The sequence below is a fragment of the Diuraphis noxia genome, unplaced genomic scaffold, assembly GCF_037042655.1.
Source record: "Diuraphis noxia isolate RWA-SAM2 unplaced genomic scaffold, SU_Dnox_SAM2 contig0001, whole genome shotgun sequence".
Classification (NCBI taxonomy): domain Eukaryota; kingdom Metazoa; phylum Arthropoda; class Insecta; order Hemiptera; family Aphididae; genus Diuraphis; species Diuraphis noxia.
The window spans coordinates 6885625-6909675 of record NW_028301711.1 but is presented as its reverse complement, the minus strand read 5'-3'; the positions used below and the strand labels follow the sequence as shown (position 1 = coordinate 6909675).

The 24051-nt window shown below is 29.7% G+C and overlaps 1 protein-coding gene across 1 annotated transcript; it reads right to left on the bottom strand.

Moving 5' to 3' along the window:
• Positions 1–5364: 5364 nt before the first annotated feature.
• On the bottom strand, positions 5365–8844 carry LOC107165331 (uncharacterized). The gene is made up of 2 exons (XM_015513516.2): positions 8611–8844; positions 5365–6154 (listed from the first exon to the last, which is right to left on the bottom strand). Exons 1-2 carry the CDS (start codon positions 8842–8844, stop codon positions 5402–5404), a joined length of 987 nt encoding a protein of 328 aa, XP_015369002.1. The 3' UTR covers positions 5365–5401.
• Between the last annotated feature and the right edge of the window lie 15207 nt (positions 8845–24051).

Below are 24051 nucleotides of genomic sequence, written 5' to 3'. Positions count from 1 at the left end.
CTGAGAATTTTCAATTTTGATCTCCACAACTAACTATATTCACTTTTCAATCAAAATAGAAGATAATTTCGAAATCGAAGAAATTTTACAAACTCAAAATTTTGATAGAAGACCAGAAAAAACTCACACATCATAATATTGTAAAGACAATATATTATTTCGTCATAAAATTTTTATTTTAAAATATCATGATATTATAGCTATTCATTTAAAGAAGTAAAAGATTTTAGAAACAATTGCGATATAAAATACTAAAAATATATTTTATTTGTTGTTCTTAAAAGATTTAGAGTAATGTATAATACGTATATTTTCTAAAACAATCCGTGCAACCGAGTTGAGTCTCAAGTACTAGGGTTAAATCACAAGTATTACATTAGTTCGGTCCAAGATTATTTTAAGTAAACAACAAAGTATTTTATGTAAATAAACAATCCAATTGAAACATTTTGTCATTGACATTGATTAGCTATATTTTTAGTTATTACTTTTATGGCATTTTCCTATATGAAATATGTCAATGGCCAATTATTTAAGTTAATCAATACGTGGGATTTTTATATTTGAATTATAAAATGTTTAATATTTTTTTCTTTGTTTAGTACCTGCATGTTGGTGTCATCTATTATTTAAATAAAGTTCAAATAATTTATATTTTTAATGGCAAAAAAGCTACGAAAAAATTACCTGTAAAAAAACATTTTAACCATATCTTTAGTCTGAATAGATCTTATACAGCCTGAAGTTTGTTAAAATGGGAAGAAAAATGTTATTATGAAATACTCACCAAAAATTAAGGACCCTGCAACTAGTGTTGTACCTGTGAAAATCCTGGACCTAACTAATGTAGTACCTATAAGAATCCCAGACCCAACTAATATACCAATTTTTAATTTGGTACTCAACTTAGATGCACCCAAAACAATTAGTGGTTAGGTCTATTATCGCGTTCAACGAATCACTCCGTATATATTATGGGGCAAACGCAAAAGTATATGCGTATAGGTACGACGAAATGTGAAACTGAAGTTTTAAATCATACAACCATAGATACACGTGTAGGTACAGATTAATAATATAGACGTCGTGCATTTTAACAATAAACGTATATTTATATTATAATTGATAGCTTATCCTGGAATTTTTCATTACAGTAGGGATAAACTCAGTCAAAATATTCCTATGAAAAAAAATATATGATCTAACGGGATATTCGTGTTATGATACATTCAAATATACTAAAAAATATTTTGATTTCAACGCAATCATCATAATTTGTCCCCCCACCCACGACCCAAACGCAGACAACTGCGAAAACATATCTGGATTTTGAATTTTAAATATTTCACTCGAGGTTGTATTGTTCAATAATAGTCACAGAAGAAAAAACTTTATTCATATGATTAATCAATATTGATTTACAAAATGGCTATTTAGACACCTTGAAAAAAAATATAAAAACAATAAATTGAATTAAATAAATTTTTTTTTCATTATAAAAATAAAAATAAAAATGTTAAATACATTATAATATATGGTTCAATAGATGCTTTATATTTACACAAAAATAAAAATTATAAACATTTTTCAAAACAAAAGTTATTTCATTTGTCTGGTCTTCCTAGCTGAAAATGTCTGTTTTATATATAGTATAACCTACCTAATAACTGTTAGTAAAAAATATAGTTATCTGTTTTTTAATTGAGTATAAAAACAGATGATTCAACTCTTGTTTTGATAGTTGAACTTAATTATTATTAAATATGATAAAATATGATAAAATAATATTCTAAATATTCAACTTTCCATATTTAGTTCTAAAATAATGATAGAATTTTTAAACTTTTGAATAACACGAAATAATTGAACAACGTCAAGCGAGTCATTGAACCTTATAATTTATTAACACTAGGAATCTATAGAAATAATAAGGCTTGGAAATTTTGTCTTTCCACATAGCTTGTGTATTTAGTATACATAGCTAACTTTTTATTTAAATCCATCATAATTTATCAATTGTAAAGATGGTCGAAGTACAATGAATAGATCTTATATTACATATTCTATATAAAATATTCTATTTTATATATTTTTTTAATCAATTTTCAGAAAAAACTATGATTCGTAGTAATACCTAAATAGTATAAATAACTGAGAAACTAATCCTTCGAATTTTGAATAAGGTAAAAATAAGTACCTACATCATAATTAAAAAAGTAAATAAAATTAAAAAATACTCAATTAATAATTTATTTGCAGGTAAAAAAAAAATGGAGGGTTATCATTTGAAAAACAGTAAGTATGCATCGCCATGGGAAACTCCATCTCAAGTAGTGTGAAATATCTCAACAATTTGAAAGTGGTCTTTAAGAAGTGAGTAATGAGTAGTACCTATATAATATAAAAACTCCAAAATCCAAAATTTGAATAAATGAATGAAAACATGGGAGTTATCATGCTGGACGAATCACTATCTGTATTATATTGTACTGAAATAAATTGGAATGGACCAAGTTTACTCTCAAGGAGTTCATTCTTTTCACAATAATAATGCAAACAGACAGGCGGTCGTTATTTCTGCGGCGCAGATCCCTCGTTAAATCGTTTTTATTTCCTGCACGACGGACACTTTTCGTGACGTGGCGTTTAATATCCGAATCCCCGAAATCCTGGGGCGGAAAGGATAGGAGAGACGCAGTGAAGTATACATAAAAATAAACTATTTCACCAATCTATCACTCCGGGCCACGACAAACTATTTACAATATACAAACAAAATGAACGTCACGTCTCATTGGCATTGCAGCGGTGGGACAATATTTTATTAATATTTATTCGTTTATTATTCGTTGTTATTATTAATATTATTTTTATTTATGAACACAATACATGCGGGACGTGTAGGAAATATCATTTTGATTTAATCAAGGGTGATGTATACACAGCAGCACTCATATTTTGGAAATAGTGATTTTTCAATGTTTGAATACAAAATGAAAAATTTTGATTTTAGTTTCGGTTTCACTTACTTCTATTAATTTTATAGATTTATAATTTTTATATTTTTGTATCATATATATTTATTTTTATTCTATTATGATATTTAATTAGATATTATAGATACCTAATTTTTCTTTTTTTCTTCAATTTAAAATATCAACTTTACACAATTTTTCTTAATAAACGCAAGTGTCCAACAGTGTCCAATAAATGAATAAGAACACGTTTAGCACAAAAAACATGTTCCAACAAAAATGTACGCCACTGGCGTGATCTTGGCAGTGCAAAGTTGGGAATGCCCCCCTGGGTAAAAAAATATCCAACAAATTTTGAAAGTTGTCCAGCAAAGTCCAACAATCCATCAACAAAGTTGTTACACTGGTTGGGTTGTTGTCTGCTAAAGTTGCGCTGTTAAGTTCACAATTGGAATTAAAAGTGCACATTTTCTAATATAAAATAATATTGCAACAGTCGAATGTTATTCATAAGCATACACAGTGTCACATTAATCTAACATTTTTAATTATACATATAGTTATAATATATTTTTTATTTTATGTTGATCCTCAAATATTTACCACCCCGAGGCAATTGCCCCTCCTTGCCCCCCGTTGAACACGGCTCTTCTTATGCATAAACTTTTCGCGCAGAGTTGGCCTAAATATTGTTTTATGAGCACATATTATTAATATATTATTTAAAAGCATAGCCGGTTGCCACCAAAAAATATATGCCTTTCCTTCTCCTGTAGAATCGCTTTTCCACCAAATAATAAATAATTGTTGCAGCAGATTCTATTTTTCGCGTCAAACTGGTTTCATAGGTACCTGATAAATCGTGATCGAGAATCACAAGAAAAATGTGTATAAGGTAAATAATTATTATGTGATTTTTATAATGTACCTATGATATAAGCAATATTTCTACAAAATTTTCCACTCAATATTTAAGTAAGTAGAGATGTTTACTGTACTTTCTTTCATAGTTTTTAATTAAAATTAAAAATTTTCCATGTTTAAATTAAATATTTCAACAACAACAAATTTCATGAAACTTTATAGGACTTTAATCATAACAGTATAATAATAACATAGTGGTCAATATTAAGTTGAATTGTAACAAAGTGTAGGTATTTATTATGTAAACCTTTTTATAATAATTCGACTCCGTTGCTGCAGAAAGTAGGGGTTTGTTAAGTAATACCACACAAAACGAACCGGGTAAACGGTTACATATTATATTATTATATGAAAGTTCCGACGGGGAAAAAATCCTTTTTATATATAAATGTATGAAGATGTAACTAAAAATGCATTGCTTATAAAACATATACAACAGGTGTATCTGAAATAATGTAATGTAATTTATAATATTTTAGAGTCTGAAAATTTTATCAAATATTTCAAATTCTTGAAATGTTTCAGTAGGTATTTGATTTGATATTTTAAATTAATTTGATTTGAACATAGGTACATAAGTGCATAGCCTTAGTAAGTTTTTGAACTTTTACTTATATTTAGTCACGCAAAAATAGTAAGTACCATCATGGTGATAAGCTGTTTCCCTTGAAAAAACTAAATTCCACTAACAAATCGTCGAAAACAAGACTATAATATAATAGAGGCATTACGTCGACCATGGAATTCAACCATATAGCATTGATATCAATAATTATAACCCGTAGATTAACTAAAGCTAGATAGTGAGAAAAGTTGAAATTTTGGATAAATCAAAAAGTGGCGAGAACCACTTTACAGCACACTGCTGTCACGGGCACTGTTATGGAAATTGTCTAAATACAATATGTATATAAATATTCTGTATTTTTAAAATTAAAATAATAAAACCTAATCTCTTTATTTCATTGTTTTATAATTGTTTATGGTCTCCTTGTTTTCTTATCCTCGGCAATTTTTCTGAAACTCAACTTCCACGGATAAAAAGTGGAGGATTACTCTCCCAGATCGTATACAATAGATGGAGCCATTTTGTCCGTGTACACATTTTTTGAAGCAAACTATATAAGCTACAAATCTCTGTCGGACATGTTTGATGTGCGCGAGTCTGAGGCAAACCGTTGCATAAGTAGGTGTTGCAAGTTATATTTATGCACATAAATTTACAAAGATATTGGAGACATTTGTTTTCAGACATCAAACATCTCCATCAGAGGCTTGTACTGTACTGTATAAAGAATAAAGATAACATACTCATATAATTTTCACATGTTATTATTTATTATATATTGTTACATTATGACCATCTTAGTCGTTGATTTCTTGGATGTCAGATGCTGGTCATACAATATATCCATTACGACCATCACTTGCTCTTCGATGGCTGATCTGGAGGTGCTACCTGTGCTGAAGTACATTATTATGACATATTAAAATCAGATTCATCATTTCTTCTTGGAACTTCCGCTCTTCTTGGAGCTGTTACTCTTCTTAGAGCTGCCTCTCTTCTTATTACCATCTTTTGCCGTCACTTCCGGCAATGCTTCCACGATATTCGGCTCTGGTGACGGCGTCTCCGGCACCGTTTCCGGCTTTGGCACTAACTTTGGCACACGTACCTCGATCTGCAGCCTGGCTTTCTCGTCCGGTTCGCCCGGCCGCTTGCCCAACCACAAAACGAACACGTGCTCATCGTCACTTACTGGCAGCCCGGTAACCGGTCCAAACGCCGGTTTTACAGACGCTGGCAACATTTCCATCACATGCTTTCGATCCTTCATCAACGGTTGATCTCCAGACTCGTCCACCGTTTGCTGGTCATAATCTTGATCGTTTTCCTGATCTGGATCTATATCTTGATCCTGTTCCAGATTACGGTCCTGTGGATCACAGTCCCAATCTTGTTCCTGATCATACTCCACCTCTTGTTCCTGATCGGACAGCTGTTGCATGGTGTGACTATCGCCATCCAACTCGTCATCTTGCTCCGGTTGAATCCCATTTGGGCGCATGTTGTAGTAAACTGCGCCATTGCCAGTAGTTTCAGGGTGTTGCGTCAATCCGTCGTCATGGCACAACGAGAATGTGGCCCGGTCACCGCGCAGGCCTACGTCACCTGGCATAAGCCGCATGGCGTCTCTGTCCGCCACCCCACCACAAGACCTTTCTTTGTTCTTGACACAATATGTCTCCAAGACCTGAACAGTGATCGTGAATGTGAATTAAATAATATTTTACTGATATAGATTATTTCAATTACATTATTTAGGTTCAGGTAGGTACTATGCATATTGCATAGTGCATATTATGTCGCATCCACTTAGTGTAATCGTGTTTTTCATGAAATGGATATCCATTTCATTAACTACGATCAAATCGTGTAAGTCAAATTTTAGTTCGTGAAATGAACATATATTTTATCCATTTCATGAAATGAAAACTCTTGTTTTACACTTTGTGTAATATTTTAAATTAATTACACCAATAGGTAACTTTCGCGAAATTGAAATCTTTAAATATTATATTAATAAACTCTGATTTGTTATGAAAAAATAAAATCAGTTTAAATTAAGTTTACTTTTTAATCTATTACATTATTATAATTATTTATAAATATAAAAAAAATAAATTATAAATCACAAAGTGTAAAATAAGAGTTTTCTTTTCATGAAATGGATAAAATATAATATGTCCATTTCATGAACTAAAATTTGACTTACACGATATGATCGTAGTTCATGAAATGGGTATCCATTTCAAGAAAAATACGATTACACTTATTGGATGCAACACATACATTACCTAAAGAGGTCTTATGAAATTATACAATTTTTGATGGTTAAAGATTTTATATAGGTGGGTATGAGTTTAAGCTCAAAAGCAATGTTAAGTACTATTAACATTTTGAAATAAAATCGACTCAATCTTTCATTAAAAAATTGACTGGTAGATAGGAATAGCACCTATATAAAAATTTAATGGCCTAAATTGTGTGACTCAATAAAAAAAAAAAATATTATTCGGTTTAAGTAGTTCTAGCGGTATTTGCGCCTATAATAATGTATATGTTACGGGCAAAGGAGACTTTCGGCCAATGTTTACTTTGCCCGTAGTAAATTGGACATTGTAACTTAATCTATTAACTATAATATTATGACACCATTAACTATAGTTTGTTAGTTATTATCTCCTCAATTATCGTCGTTTCAAGATTATATTATCGGTAAATCGGTTTTACCTTTTAGACATTGTACAATAATTATTATCACAATCATTGAATCGTACAACATGTGAGTTGTTAATACTATTTAGTATATCGCAGTCGAAAGTCGTGTCGTATTGTAGGGCCAATCAAGATGTGGAAAACATACTTGCCACTTGGTTACAAGACAACAAAACAAAAAAATGGAGTGAAGGACTAAAATTTGTTCAGTTGATGAAAAATCGGTCATTACATCATGGAATAAAATGCAGTCCATATGAAGCAATGTTTGGATGTAGTGCTAAAATTGTATTAAAATCATCGGTACTTCCAATATCAATAATTAATAAATTAAAAACTGAAGAAGATTTAGAGGCAGCTATTACATCCATGAATATTGGAGATAATTGTGAAGTTGATGAAACGTTGATTGAAGAAAAAAATGAAGAAGAAAAAATAGATTATAGAATAAATAAAATAACTGCTGTAAGAACAGAGTCAGTTGTAAATTTAAAAATTCAAGCGAGTCGAATGAAAGAAGCATCCGAAAAAAGATTTTGTGAGACAAAAGTGAGTGAAACCGTCAAAATCAAAATACCTGATGTAGACAGAGCTCGCAGCGACCTTCGTTGTATTCTTGGAGTTATCCTATCAGGTAAAACACGAATTTTACTATAAATTTAAGTATAATATTTAATACAACATTTTAAAATTTTAATTTATTGTTTTAGTTCATGACGATAACTATAAGATAGGAACCACCGAAGGAAAGTTGGAACACACATATAGTCGTAACCAGTTTACTACGTTCAAAGAAAAATTGGTTACTGTAAATAAGGTGCCTGATCTAACAATTACATTACGAGAAGCAGCGAGGAAATATTCGAATTTAGGAGGACAGGGTTATGATAGGTGTAATTATACCCAACAATGTTCAAATAAAAAATGTAAATGTAAAGCGGCAGGGAAAAAATGCAATTCAAAATGCCATTCTAATAATAATTGCAAAAATAAATAATATTAATATGATGAAATTTATGTATTGTAGTCAAAATAAATGTCTTATGTAATATGTATTATTTGATGTAATTGTGATCAAAAAAGTAACGATAATCGTAAATTATTAGTTTAGTTAAGTTAATAATATTCAAATAATAAAGTAATAATTAGCAAGATTGATAAAATAATAAATGTTTATAATTATATAAATAAAAATGTTTAGTTTACATTGCCCAAACGGCAAACTTTACTGGGCAATTCCATACAGTCCGGGCAATGTTTAATTTTGTCTAAATTGCCCGTCATAATCTGGCAGTACCATAATGCCCGGGCAATGTAAACAGTGCCCGAAAGTCTACTTTGCCCGTAACATAAATATAAATCTCATTATGTTATAAGTTATTTTTATGAATTGACAATAATAATTGCCATCGCTATAATTCCGCTACTCACGTTAGGCGCCACTCCGGTTCCACGAAATGGACATTCCCTGATATTACATTCGGGATCTATTACACAACCATTGTACCTGTCCTGATATTTTTCCGGGTTTTCTTTGATTGGGCACCAAGCCGTATCGAACATCGCCTTCATCTGATTTAAAGCAGTTATGGCACATTTGATCATATTTTTATCCCGCCGGCAACACCCTTCAGATTTTAATATCTGCCTGCAATCGTGTGTCATTATTACACCTTACCTTCAACTATTTGAATTTGATAAAATATAAGTTTTTGTTAAAATAATTAATTGTCTACAATTATTGTTGGTTTAAAATTTATTTTTAAAACATAAATTAACTGAATAAATAAATCTCGTCACTATGATTCTATAAAATTATATCATTTTTAATATAGAAACTATTAATATAGAAATTATTTTTTAAACAGAAAATTTAATAATTCTACTATAGCCAGATGCCTATAGCTGTGTATTTATATCATATCAATATTAAATCTACTTTATATGGTATAACATTTATCTTGAGCATGATTATTAATATTATAAGTTATAAGAAAAATCATTTAAAACTCAACGAAGTCCAGTTGGATTTAAAATACAGTCAAAATTAAAACAAGTTTTAGAAAAAAATACTCGTCTATCACTTTTGAAAAAAATTTCTTGCATTTTATTGGGTATAAGAGACATCGAAGAATTAGATGAATTTTCAGATGATATTTCTAGTATTGACGTTCCATACTTCAAGTTTGCAACTATCACATCGGTCGACGTCCAACGCTCATTTTCAACGTACAAGACATTTCTGACCGATATCAAGAAGATCGTTCAAATTTGAAAATATTAACAAACACATTATAATACAGTGCAATTTTCAAGGTATAAACTAAAATTTATAATATATAATATTTATACCTAGTTATTATTTTATTTTTATTTTTTTATTGATCAAAATACAGTACGTATTTAAGTATTTAAATTTTCTACATTAAATTAAATTATACAATTCTGTTTTTTTTTTTGTTTAAGAATAAAATTAAGTTTTGTGTATCCTGTTGGTTTGGTCCAAGTGCTTGACAGATTTGTTCAGAGATGTAAAATTGATTTCGATACTGGTTGTATTTTTGACATTCATCGATGATGTGGTTGACGGTTAAAAGTACGCTGCATGACTCACATAGTGGAGGATCGTCTTTACTCATCAAGTAGCTGTGTGTTAAGTGTGTGTGACCAATTCGGAGGTGGTTTATTATGGTTTCATCTTTTCTATTGAGTTCAGGATTTTTCCACGGGCTTATATTATTTTTTATTTTGTTGAGTTTTTGCCAGAGTGCCATTAATTATTTGAGTAAAGGTTAATTTCGTTCTTTGCATCTGCGAATGTGATGGAATTTATGGTTGAAGTTGATGTAGAGGCAATTGCATTATAAGCTTCTTGGTCAGCCATTTAATTTCCGGGAATGCCTATGTGCTCCGGGATCCATACAAAAAGGATGTGTTCATTTTTTTTCCTGCAAAAAAAGTTTCTTTTTGAATGAGCTTTGTGATATCTGGTTGGTTTCGTGTATTTGTGATGGCGATTAAGTTGCTGAGTGAGTCGCTAAGTATTATAAATTTGATTTGGTGGTTTGCGTATTCTGTGTGAAGATATTTTACGGCTTTGTATATTGCCATCGCTTCTGCTGTAAATATTGACGCTTGAGGTGAAAGTTTGTATGCTATTGTTTGATTGATTATTATCATTACGGACCCGACTCCGTTATTAGTCTTGGATGCCTCAGTGTATATGTGTACCCTATTTGGATGTTCTTGCAAAATGTTTTTGAGCATGTTTTTATATAATATGGAAGGCATTGTGTTTTCTCTTTTGAATTCAGTTAGAGTAAGGTTAACATTGAATGTTGTGTTCCATGGGGGGAAATTATGTGGTTTTCTTTCTATAATACCTATTGTTTATTTTTAATTTTTATATTATCTTTTTCAGCTTCCTGTATATATGCATTTATTATTTTGATGGCTGGGTTATTAATGTTTCTTTTGGTTCTGGCACAATATAGTAGAAGTAGTTTTTCTCTTCTAAGGTTAGGCGAAATTTCATTAGCAATGTTTCTAATACTCTCAATTGGGCTGGATTTGTATCCCCCTATTGAAAGTCTTATTGCAGTATTAAGTTTAGTTTGAACCATGTTTAAGTGTTTAGTTTTGGCATTTTTTAATAATATAGAACCATAGTCTGTTTTAATTAAACCTTTATAGATCATTAAAAGAGATGAGCTGTCACCACTCTATGATGTGTGAGCAATTATTTTGATTATATTGAGTTTTTGAGATATCGAGTCACGGATATTTTTTAGATGAGGTGACCAATTGAGTTTGGAGTCGAATGTTCTTCCTAGAATTTTAATTTTATTATGGTGAGGTATAACTAAGTTATCTAGTGTTATATTGAGAGCTTTTTTTTTGTTTTGTTTTGTAAAGATAATACTTTGTGATTTGAAGTTAGAGAATGAGAAGCCAGTTTTTTTTACCAATCAGTTAAGCTGTTAGCACTTATTTGGAGGAACTCTTGGACAGTTTTTAGGTTATTGCTTCTGCAAAATATGTTAAAGTCAGTGAATAAATTAGCTTTTACGGGAATTTTAATTGTTTCAACAATGTCATTAATGACCAAGAGAAACCTAGTTATTATACTTACTGATTTATTGAAATTTATCAATTATGTTTACATAATGAAAAAATCATACATTTACAATTGTCCACAAAAAGAAGAACAATGGAATATTTTTCCATTGTAAATAAATATTATTAAAATTAATGAAAATAATTTTTTTTTCAAAACATATTATAGCGCATATTTTATATTTTTTTAGTGCTAGAAGTCTTGAGCCCTGATTATAACGAAAATTTGATATTAATAACGAACATACTAAGGAAGCTAAAGTAGCTATGACCTCTCTAAAATTACGCATCTCCTCCATTCTAAAAAAATATCCTCTGCGTTCACAAAATATTAGTTCAAAATTAATAATCTAAAAGGTTATATGAGTGGGTACAACAAACATTATACTAGTCTATAATGTTACTGATTGACAGTATGTATCGAGCAGGTCATTATAACGAATGTGTTAAATTTGAACTGGTATTACATCATTGTACACGAAAAACGAATTTTGAACGAAAACAATTTATAAAATTTTACTTTTCAGTAGCTTTTCTGATTGGAAAACCAATCTGATTGGTGCATTGGGGAGGTCTAAATTTAAAATTCTCTGCAATTTTTAAAAGCATCGGAAAAAAAAAAAAGTAAAGCAAAATATTTCAAATCTTTTTAAGTTATGTATTGACATTTGAAATTTTCAATCTTTTTTTTTATGGATGGCAATACAATTGTAATCGTTGGGTAAAAAGCTTCAAAACTTAATACAAGGCCCATACATAGTATGTATATACTATATAATCGCAATAGTAGTTAAAAAATATTAAAAATAAATTTTCACAATTTTTTTGAATAAGCATTAAAAGTTCGAATTTCCGCAAAATATGAAAAACCACGAAAATTTACAATTTATTTTGAGTTAAAAATGTATCTTTTAAAATCTAAGATTTGAAAATTCAATACCTACAAGATTTTTCATGAGTTTGTTTACTTTTATCAAATAAAAAATATTTACCAGAAAGTCAAATTAAATTTTTATAAGTATTTGAACCTAGAAACTTGAGAGTTACACCATATGTTTATTTTATCAATTCATACACTTGGTAAAATTTACAAAATATTTCAACAATTTTCAAATTATTTATTTACATTTGAAATTTTCCGTTTTTTTAGTTTTTTATTCTATAAATGATGATAAGACTATTATATTAATCTAATAAATAAGATTACCTAATTAATTTTGTCAAAAAACTTGAAAATGAAACCATCTCCCCTCAGAATCGTTTTTCGTATACAATGATAAAATATCATTGAATTCAAATTTAATTCCATCCATTACAGTAATCCACTTTTAACCTGTCTGTACAGTAAAGCTAGTTACAGTACTTCAAAATTTTTATTTTTTTTTCTATTCAAGTTTTTGAAGACGTGTTATATTTAATACGTTTTCTTAATTAGCTAGATTTAATAAAGCACTGATTTTCGGAATTGTTCGAAGTTGGAGTATGTAAAACAATAACTTATTTCAAAATAATCATGTGGGAATATTCCGACATAAATCCCGTACTTTTCATGTTATTCATTGCCCATATGAATTTCATAATTTTGGTTATTTTTATTTGTCAGGCAAATTTTTCATTCTGAATATATATAATATAAACATATTATTTCTGATGCGCGTGACACAATAATAATATATAGGTACCTCAATTATTGCTATATCTATTTGATATGACATGCTAATTAATCATGTGGGTAGGTATTATGTGCACAGGGGGTATAACTACTGCAAGACTCATATAAACTCGATCAAGTATAATTATTATATTATACAGGGTGATTGATTTGTCATAAAACACTCATTATTTCAAAAAGTATTGACCTTTTCAAAATATTTTTTTACATGGTTTCAAGTTGTTAAAAAACCAACGTTTTTATTAAAACATTTTATTTTTTAATATTTTTTATCCTTATCTTTTTTTAAGTTTTTACTTTTTTGAATGGCAACATAGAGTTTTAATTTCATAGCCCAAAGCAGAATATTTTTCTAAGTATTTTGATACATAGAAATCGAATTTGGGGCTAGTAGTTTCTGAGTTATAAGTATTTAAAGTTTAGACAAGCCGAGTAGTGGACAAACATTTTGCGGGGTAATCCCGTACCACTCCACTCTGCCTATCAAAATTTTAAATACTTATAACTCATAAACTACTAGCTCCAAATTCGATTTCTATGTATCAAAATACTCAGAAAAATATTCTGCTTTGGAATATGAAATTAAAACTCTATGTTGTCATTCAAAAAAGTAAAAAACTTAAAAAATGATAAGGATAAAAAATATTTAAAAATATAATTTTTTAATAAAAACGTTGGTTTTTTTAACAACTTGAATCATTGTAAAAAAATATTTTGAAAAAGTCAATACTTTTTGAAATAATGAGTTTTTATGATGAATCAATCACCCTGTATAGTATAAAGACCCGCGGTGATCTTTCCTCGAGTTTTGGCGCGGATCAAAATCCGGATACCGGAACGGTGGTAACAGGAAATTATGCGGTATCAAGCCACTCGCTTGTAACGACACCAGCAGACTCTCGAGGGTGATGGAGTTTGCGGATTTTCCGTACATACATAATAGTATTGAACTCAGTTTTAACTCGAACATAGTTAATTATTAAAAACCATCAATACCTCGACCTTTTTCCCCTATCCCTAGGATTTAAGCTTTATTTTTTTTTAAAAAGCCCATCTAACGATTGAGCACCTACCTATACCTTTTTGGCCAAAAAATTGAGAGCACAATTATCAAAATACATACTGGTGACCTAACAAAAAAAAAAAAAAAATGAAAACGACTGAAAACGACTGAAAACGAAATTACGTACAAAGTTATCATATTTATTTATTTGGCTACTAATCGAATGATTGAGTAATACGTACTCGTATATATTGTATAAATTCAATTTTTAGTAATAATATTCTTGATAATAATAATTAAAAGTAAATAATGACAATCTAAATATAATATTGTATGAGCACCCGCTGCCACCTTAAATAAATAAATATAAGTTTTTAATTATAAGTATTTTACATATATATATTATTATTATAGAGTTTTAGTATTCCATCTTTTTAATTTATTGGTATGCTTTTTTTTTTTATTTGAGACTGCGCTTTCCAACTGATGGAAATACGACCGGCTCAAGTCAAGAACAAAACAAGACCTACTTACTCAAACTTGGTACGTACTGAGACATGAACTGAAAAGCTCAGGAAAATAATTTACATTCTGCAAGTGAATCAAAAGGCTATCAACATACTGGGCGAAGACTTAAGAATCAAATATATTATGTAGTATTTATAAGGCTTAATTTTTTTTAGATTCTGAACAAAGTGATGAATGTATTGATTTTACAATGATGTGTGTGTTTTTTTTTTGTTTCTGTGTACAGCATAACTAGTCGAAATAATGCTTCAATTTCAAACTTTGGGGGTGGTTTCTGATGTAAAAGTGAATATCCTTGGTGCTTTATAGAGGTCAAAAAACATTTTTCAACAGTTTTCTAAAAAATCGAGAAAAACAAAAAAAAAAATGACAGAAAACGGGAATTTTTCCGCAAAACCAGTTTTCGACCAAATCGATTTATTTATATGGTTGTAATTCAAAAACTAATCACTGTAAATACTTGAAATTTTCACCAAATGTTTATGATAGTGTTATATATATATACAGTTTAATTTTCAAAAAATTTTGACAATTTTTTTAAGTTATTTATACACAACTGAAATTTTCGATTTTTATGAGAATTTTTTTTTTGAAGTGTCGGTAAAAAAATGTTGGATGACCAAAAAAACTTGAAAATGTTATACAAGGTTCTTTATGAGTTGTTCTTATTGTAGCTAAAAAAAGTTAAAAACCGTTCTTCACAATTATTTTCTATAAACGTTTATAGTTCAAATTTTTACGAAATCTGTCGAAAACGCGAAAATTTGCAAGTAATTTTGAAGTCAAAAATTCATAAAACTTTTTGTGTTTATAACTAAAGATTAAAAATACAACTCTAAGTTTTCAGTAAGTTTTCCTTCAAGTAGCTATAGAAAACTCGAAGCAGCATTATAGGAAAAATTTTAAATGCGCTGGAATTTTAAATTTTTACGAAATACCGTAACGATAACGATGTATTATAACGTAATCCTCAAACGATTTTAAATATTTGTTATTATTCAAAAAGTATAAGCCGTGAATACTTGAAAATTTTACCCAGTTATTTATATTGGCATTTTCTTTACATGATTTAATTTTGAAATTATTTAGACTTTTTTTGAGATATTTATAGACAACTGAAATTTTCAATTTTTCTGAAAATATTATTTTTAAGTGGCGATAAAATTTTTTTGGCCCAATCAAAAAACTTAAAAATTTAATACAAAGTTCCTCATAAGTTATTCTTATAGTGATTAAAAAATGATAAGAATATATACGCACAATTTTGTTTTATTAGCATTTGAAGATCAAATATTGACAAAAATTCGTCAAAACCATGAATATTTGCAAATTATTTTGTAGTTCAAAATTCATAAAATTGTTTGTGTTTATATCTAAGGTTAAAAACTTCAACACTAAGTTTTCAATAAGTTTTTCTTCAAATAGCTATAAAGGAAATTTGAAGCGTCATTATAGCAAAAATGTTTTGACCGTTTGAGTTTTAAATTTTTATGAAATCGTGTAACGATAACGATTTATCCTCAAACCAGAACAGGTATATGCATATCTATGATAACATAAGGTATTATGAATACTATGATAACTACATGCAATGTTTTTGGAAAAATTGATTAATCATGTCTTATGCAAAATGCGTCCTATTTAAAAAATAAAATATTTGTTTCAAAATAGAATATATGACAATATTTAAATATAATATATCCTAGCTAGACTGACAAATCATCTCCGTTCAGAATCGTTTTTCGTATACAATGATACACCCTTGTGAACTTAGCAGTGCAATGATAACAGACAACTTTTAAAATGGTCTAACAAATTTGTTAGTGAGTTGTTAGAGATTGTTAGACAACTTTCAAAGTTTGTTAGAACTTTTCTTTTTGCTCAAACAACAAATCCAGGTTTGTTAGAGATTGTTAGCCAACTTTCAAAGTTTGTTAGACATTTTCTTCGGCGCAATAAACTTTTTCACTTTTGCACTGATATCTTCACGGCAGCAGTGCAAAAGTTTGTTAGAACTTTTTTTTCGCTCAAACAACAAATCTAGGTTTGTTAGAGATTGTTAGACAATTTTCAAAGTTTGTTAGACATCATTTTTGGTGCTAGAAATTTTTTAATTGTTATAATGTCATCAACTTCCTAGCTCTAAATTGATGATAATATATTATCATATTATTTTATTTAAAAAAAAAAAAGTTTTTTTTATTGACATATTATTATCTAATAATTAATCCCTCGTTTAAATGGTCTATATCTGGCCAGTCAAACACACACCCTGACACAGAAAAAAAACAACGCACAAAACACATAATATTATTATAATACATCATATACTTTATATACTATACAATATTATATTTTATTGTTATAAACGACGGGCACATAATATAATATAATATTATTATTATTATTATTATTATCATTATTATGTGTATACAAAACGTGGCCTGCTGCAGCAGCACTCGGTCGCGCGCGGTGCAGCCGACGAGGGGCGAACCCCGCTGCACGGTTCGTCCGGTGAAAGCGAAACAATGCGGTGGCGAACCTGCTGCACCATAGGGTACTGTTATGACGTTGCGTATAGGTAATGCCGTTTGTATTGTATATAATAATATTATATTGTAATGTCTTAACGACACACGTCGGTGGGTGCGTGTGCAGCAGGAGTCGCCCGACGACGACGGCGTAAAAATCAAAGAAATCTGTTGGGCATCTATTACAATGTACGTTATTTTATAAGAGTACCTACCTACCGGCCCGGTGCGAGAATGATGAATTGCGTAGCCCATAAAACGTGCGGCGGGGTGATTCACCGAACACGGTTACCTCCTTTTTGTCCTTATTCGTCAATAACGCACTGCAGTTATTCAAAATCTAATTTTCTGAAATTCTCGAATATCTTATGCCTATACTTACTCATAAGTATGCAACGACCATATGATTCTAAATTCTAGATGATTTGACTATTTTAGTACCGTTTTCAATGAATTTAGAACCTACTGTGGGAATACACTGTTCGGTTCTATATTGCTCAACTTTGCATCCTAAATATGATAATAATTAATAATATACCTACTATTCGTCCACGATGATGGGTTTGGGAGAATGATTATGGATGTTGTGTGTGGTTTTAGGTTGGTCACCTGATTAATATCAGTCTATCTATATTTAAAATTTTTTAGAGCATCATGTAGCTTTAGAAAACAATATTGTGAAGTGCATCGAAATCCCTGCCTGACACCGAGAATAATGGAGTCTATATAAAACGTACGAGGTGATTCACCGTGTACACTAATCTATTTTTCGTGTCATAATGCACTGTTGAGTTGTTCAAAATCTGTTTTACTTAATTTTCAAATATTTTCCTACCTACTTAAGGACTATGTTTCCAAATTCCCTCAAGATTTTGAGAACTGTTATTAATAAGGAATTTTGCCCTTTGGGAATACAAACTTCTGTTTCATGTTTATCTTTGTATGCTAAGAATGATGATAATAGGACCATGGTAATGGGTTCAAGAGATATTTATTTATTCAAAACATACGAACTTTGAGTGACTTCCAGCGAGTCCTATTGCAATACGATAATGCGTAGTATAGTGTAATCAATTTTTATCTTTATTTAAAATTTAAATATATTAAATTCTTCTAATTCAAATTTATTACCTGCAGCCATCATCAGAGGAATTTATTTCTTATCAGAACAAGTCTGATAAAAAGGTTTAGGATATCAGGTATTAAAAATTAATAAAATAAAATTTAAATCGGATTAGAGAAATAAGATCAATGCAATCAATAAAACCTAATATTAAGGTATATAAATTATAAACATTTAGAGAGTGATTATATGGGTAACATATATTATGACGGGGGCTATAGTTATTTGAAAGAGTAAGTAATTAATACCTACTAATCTATTAATATTTATAATTTGTAAAATTAATGATCCATTTATGTTATAAAACGACCATCCCATAGCCTTGGAAAACAATACAAAGTGTATCGAAATCCGGACAAATTCCTACATGGTTGTGAGAATAATAAATAACGAAGTCTATGGAACGTGCGTGGTAGTGATTAACCGATAGTAGTAAAAGTTGTTTTCTCAACAATAATGTACAGTTATTTGAAAATTGCTTTTTTTTTAATCTTAAAATATTTTCCTACCAACTTAAGGATCATATTTCTAAATTCTAGAGATTTTGAGCAGGTACCATTTTAAAGGAACGTCTTGTGGAAAAAAAACTTTGATTTTCGAATGAATACCCCCTCCAACCTTGTATAATGTAAACTATCTATCAGATAATGTTTCCGAAAATTATGATGCGTCGAAGTTTTTGATTTATTTTACTTTGTATACTAAGGGTAATTATAGGATGACGACAATGGGTTTGGGAGGTAGCTATATTAGAAAATGTTAGTTATGAACATTGAACATCAATCAAGCAATATTCATAACGTGTAAAAAAAAGTTTAAAGTTTAGTTTAGTTTAGTTTCTCATCCATTATTGCATCGTTACATAATTGTATTGTTCTATATTTTTAAGGACTATTATCCTAAGACCAAACATTCTGATAACTGAGAAACTAGTCGTTAAAATTTTAAATAAGGTACATCAACATTTTCAAAAAAAAATATCGAGTAAATAAATTATTGTAGAATAGAGGAGTTTATTTGATGAATTTAAGTATACATCTTCACAAAACACTCCTTGAGTAGAAATAAAAAAATCAAGATTTTGAAAAGATTCATTATTAAAAGAAAAAATGGAATGAGCATGCTTGTTAAATTACTCCGCATAATACGTATTATATGTGTAAATTATTTCAGAGGTGGTAATACGACGTGTAGTTAATACTAAAAATAAAAGGCGAAGCCAAATAAATAGTTCTTAAAGCAATTTCATTTTTTTTGTGAACATTTTAATCCAATTCCATCCATTAGCGATTAGCGTAATACAAGTACAATGTCATACACTTAAAATGCAAAATTAATACTTTTAATTTATTCCATGATGTACATAATAATGGCTGGAATCAAGGATTGTATTTAAATAGCTCCCTGAAAAAAAATTGCATTTAAATCAACTCCCTAGCGCCCGAATAATATAAAATATAAACATGCAAGCACTACAACAGCACCTCTAGCATTTAATAATTTAATTCATCATTTCACCGGTTAGAATATATAATTTTATAGTATTACGTAGTACGTACCTATATACAGCTCACACGCAAATTAACGAAAAAAACGCATAATACTGTAATATAATATGTTGTGTATTATATTACGGGGTTTAACAGAAATACCAGAAAAATTAAATAACTTTTGCTCTAATCAATATTTAAACACTTTATAACAGTTGATACATCTAAAATTGTTGTATACCAAAAACAAAAAAATATTCGCAAATTTTTTTTTTTATCAATTCAAAATACCCAATTTCTAAATCTAATTTTCAGTCAAGTTTGACGGTAATAGAAACGATTATTTAATTCGAATAGTTTATCTTTTACATTTTTCTAAAATATCAAAAGGTAATTTTTTTGAGTACCTAAAAATTAATTTGAAACGTAAATTTTTTATTTCAAAATATCCTTTTTGGTAATTTTCATAAGCATTCGAGTATTTTTTTTAAATTATTTATTATCCCCATCGTTCTCATAATTTTTAAGAAATATTGATAGGATAGGTTTTTTATTTTTTTAGATCTTTCTGCTGCACTCTGTATATATCATTATTATATAAACAGCACTTCACGAATTTGAGTGTTTTTTTTATAGCTAAATGCATTGGAAAACATGCTAAATATGGTACTACAATTCTGTTTCATAGCATGATAAATAATAAAAAAAATACATAAAATTTAACAGTGTATGTTTTTGGAGTTTTCAGAGCGCCATACTAGTTCATATAAATTGCATTTAAACGTTTATTTTTATTATTCTTAACTTAACTGTTGACCTACAGTATGGATTTCGTTAGTTTTACAAGCGTGAAACTTTTGAGAGCCGTATGAAAAATTTACCTCAAAATATTGATGACATGTTTGGACTCAAATGCTCAATACACAAAATGCACAACTGGAACAAAATTCTGAACCATACACTGCCCATGCTTAGAGAAGAAAATGTATATAAAAAAATCATTCAATTCCAAACAAAAATTCCTTTTAAAAATAAATGAATTTATTATTATTATTTTAAAAATTATGTTTTTGTTTTTAAGATCTACCTAATATAATAATAAATGTGCAATTTGTGAGTAGGAGATATTAAAAGATAAAATTAATTATTCTTAATATTCAAATTTAAATTAAAAATGGTTAGTCATAATTTAATTGAAAATTCCTTTAAATGTTTACAGTGCATTTATTAAAGTGAAGCACTATAAAGTCAGTTCTAGAGTAAAAAATGAAAATAATCCTACTCAACTCAGACATAAAATTATCTATATATGCATATAATATAATTTCTGTCTGTTTGTTTGTCTTTTATGCATTACTAAACGGCCGTTTGTGGCCGATGCGACGAAGTTTGGTACAGACTTATAGTCAGAAGATAGGCCAAGTTAAAAAGTAATGGGCCCAACCCCGGGAGGTGCTCAAACAGGAATTTTGAGATTTCCGATGGAAATTTTTATTTATTTATAAACGATTGTTATTATTTATGGTTGCTTATTAATATTATATAAGTTATATCCCTGAATATAATTGTTAACTGTGCATTTCGTAGTCTGTATGAAAAAATATACCTTTTATATTATGTGTTTTTTGTGTTTTTGTTATAATAACGCCATTTCTAAGCAGCTATGTTTCCCAAAAAAAGATCGATCGGTAGTTGTAGGTACTAGTTTCGAGCACAAAAGAAAATGGCAATACAAGCTTCAGAAATATATTTAAAAATGGGTTTCTATTTGTTTGTCCTTTATATATTCCTAAACGGCTGGACCGATTTCGACAAAATTTGGTACAGAAATATAGGCTAGATTAAAAATGATAGGCCCAAATATCATTCAATTGAATACTTAAATTGTCAGACTGCATGTTCTCGATAAAACGAATAAAATTACACAATGATAAACTAAATTGAATATTGTTGTAAGATTATTACTTACCATATTTTAACCATTATCGATCTTATAAGTTTATAAAAGTATACTGCTAGCAAAATCACAGGAAACGAATTTAACACACAGTTTGAGACATGTAAGAGCTGGTAGCTGATTTTTAACGGGCTATGAAATGCACGAGTTCAAGTAATTATATAAAATACACCTAAAACCCAAACATTTGATCTTACACAACGACACGTATAAACTTAACAATCAGTGATCAATATTACCAATTTTTTTCAATGATAGAATTATTATTCCTTTTCTTTTTTTCTTTTTATCGCAGTACAATTTATTTTTCGGTTTTATATTTTTCAATTTTCCCTATCTTTTTGTTATTGTTGTACAATAAGTTTTAGTTGAATTTTAACGCTTAATAACGTTATCCATAATCTTTGCTAAAACACTAAAACGCTCTAAACAAAAAAAAATTAAAAATACTCTGACTGCTAAAACGTTGAAAACAACTTACTGTTGAAAAGTATACACGAAATGTTTACAATATGTACGAAACGAGTAGCATAGCATCGCGAATATTATAGTTCTGGGAAACAACGCAAAGTACATCGAAGTTACTGCTTTTAGTTTTGTTACCAAATCATTACGTCATCGCAGACATTATTATGTAAAATGTACGAAATATATAAGCACCTTTAGGTATACCGAGGCATTTATTAGTATATACCTAAGGTAGGTATATAATATAATATACATACGAGCGGTGGTAGGGGTGGTGTACGCGCACTTACACACTTACGGTGTTGGTATACATAATATATATATATATATATATATATATATATATATGACTATTATGTTATATAGACGCACGCGAGCCGAAGGGAAGACGACGCTCGGGGGAGGGGTGCTAGAGGACAAAAAAAATCACAAAGGATAGAAAATATTGTATTACAGTTGACAATAATAATAATAATGTCGCGGCAGCTGAAAAACGTTATTTTTATAAATGTATCCGCCGCGGTGCGGAGCATATGTCACGGTGAGGGCACGTGGCACGCGTGTGTGCCGCCGTCGTCGTCGGCGGAAATCTCGGCGGAAAGCGCGCGGCGGAAGAGCGGTGGGGTCGACGGGTTATGGGTGGGCCGGGTGGTGGGTGGCTCGGAGGGTCGCAAGAGGAGGTGCGTCCCGTTTTCACCTGGACGCTCTTGAAAAACACAACGGCCGTGCATAGACGCGCGAGCGATCGGGCACACATAACATATTATATTATATTATATTATATACACACGTCGGGCGCGCGTCCGTATGTACATATTATATTATCATATACATACCATGTACATATATGCATATATATATACATGTATACATAGGCGGACAATGCGAGAGTAAATACTCGTACAATGGGAGTTATATGTATATGAATATGGGTGAACACACAAATAGAAATGCTCGTGCGCACGTTTGTGTGTGCAATTGCCGTCTATGTACGGTGTTTTTGTGGCCGCGATAACGTCAATACAATATATTATGATAGGTTAATATTATAATATTAGCAATGTACCTACTATCGAGTTTGAAAAAATTCACAGTTTAGACCTCAGCGGTTCGAAGCCTCGGAGTCTTTACAGAAATTTCTGGTGGAGCCGCCGAGAAATATTTAACGTTAATTTTTATCTGCCTGCGTTCATTTTCTATATGATTGTATATACACAACGGGAGTCAAAACAAAATATTTATATTTATATATAAACGTAAAACAATATAGTATTGTAAAAGAACTGGAAAAATATTATTTATTATTTAAATTAATTAAATTAATTAAATTTTGATTTACAACTTTCCTATCGGGATTTTACACAGTACACAAATCACCGAATTATTGGCATTTAATTCTTCATTAGATATAGACCTATTCATTTAAAACACTGAATATTTTTTTAATTGTTTCTGGTGTTACGAACGGAGCCCTTTTTAAGCCATTGTGGTGCACCAAGAGCTATACCCGAACATATTATTTTTTGGTTCAATCGCAAACTATATATGGTTAAATCAAACTATACATAGTGAACCGTTAAGCTTAACAATTTTCCACGCAAATATCTTCGGAACATAAGGCGTGTGAAATTACTGAGATAAATAATTGAAAAAAATTTAAATCTTCGTTTCATGCTCTATAAAAATCAATCTGAAATTTGGAACCACCTCGATAATTCAAACGATACCAAATAAAATTAATGTCTCCTGTCAAAACATCTTTGTATTTTGTCCTCTGAAATTCTATAGTTATTTTTGTGTCTGCAATGATTATCCTATTTTTCTAAGACTATATTATGTATATGACATTTAATATAATAGCCTTAGTCGGTGGCTAATGGCTGTAAGGCATATGTTTTCATATATACTATATCATGCATATACTATATACATGCCACGTAGATATATACATGACTCGCAGTTATATACATGGACACATGGGTAA

Coding starts and splice junctions, on each gene's coding strand:
- LOC107165331 (XM_015513516.2), bottom strand. CDS start 8,844: ATGACACACGATTGCAGGCAGATATTAAAATCTGAAGGGTGTTGCCGG. Junction 6,155..8,610: donor GAACCGGAGTGGCGCCTAAC/GTGAGTAGCGGA, acceptor ATCACTGTTCAG/GTCTTGGAGACATATTGTGT.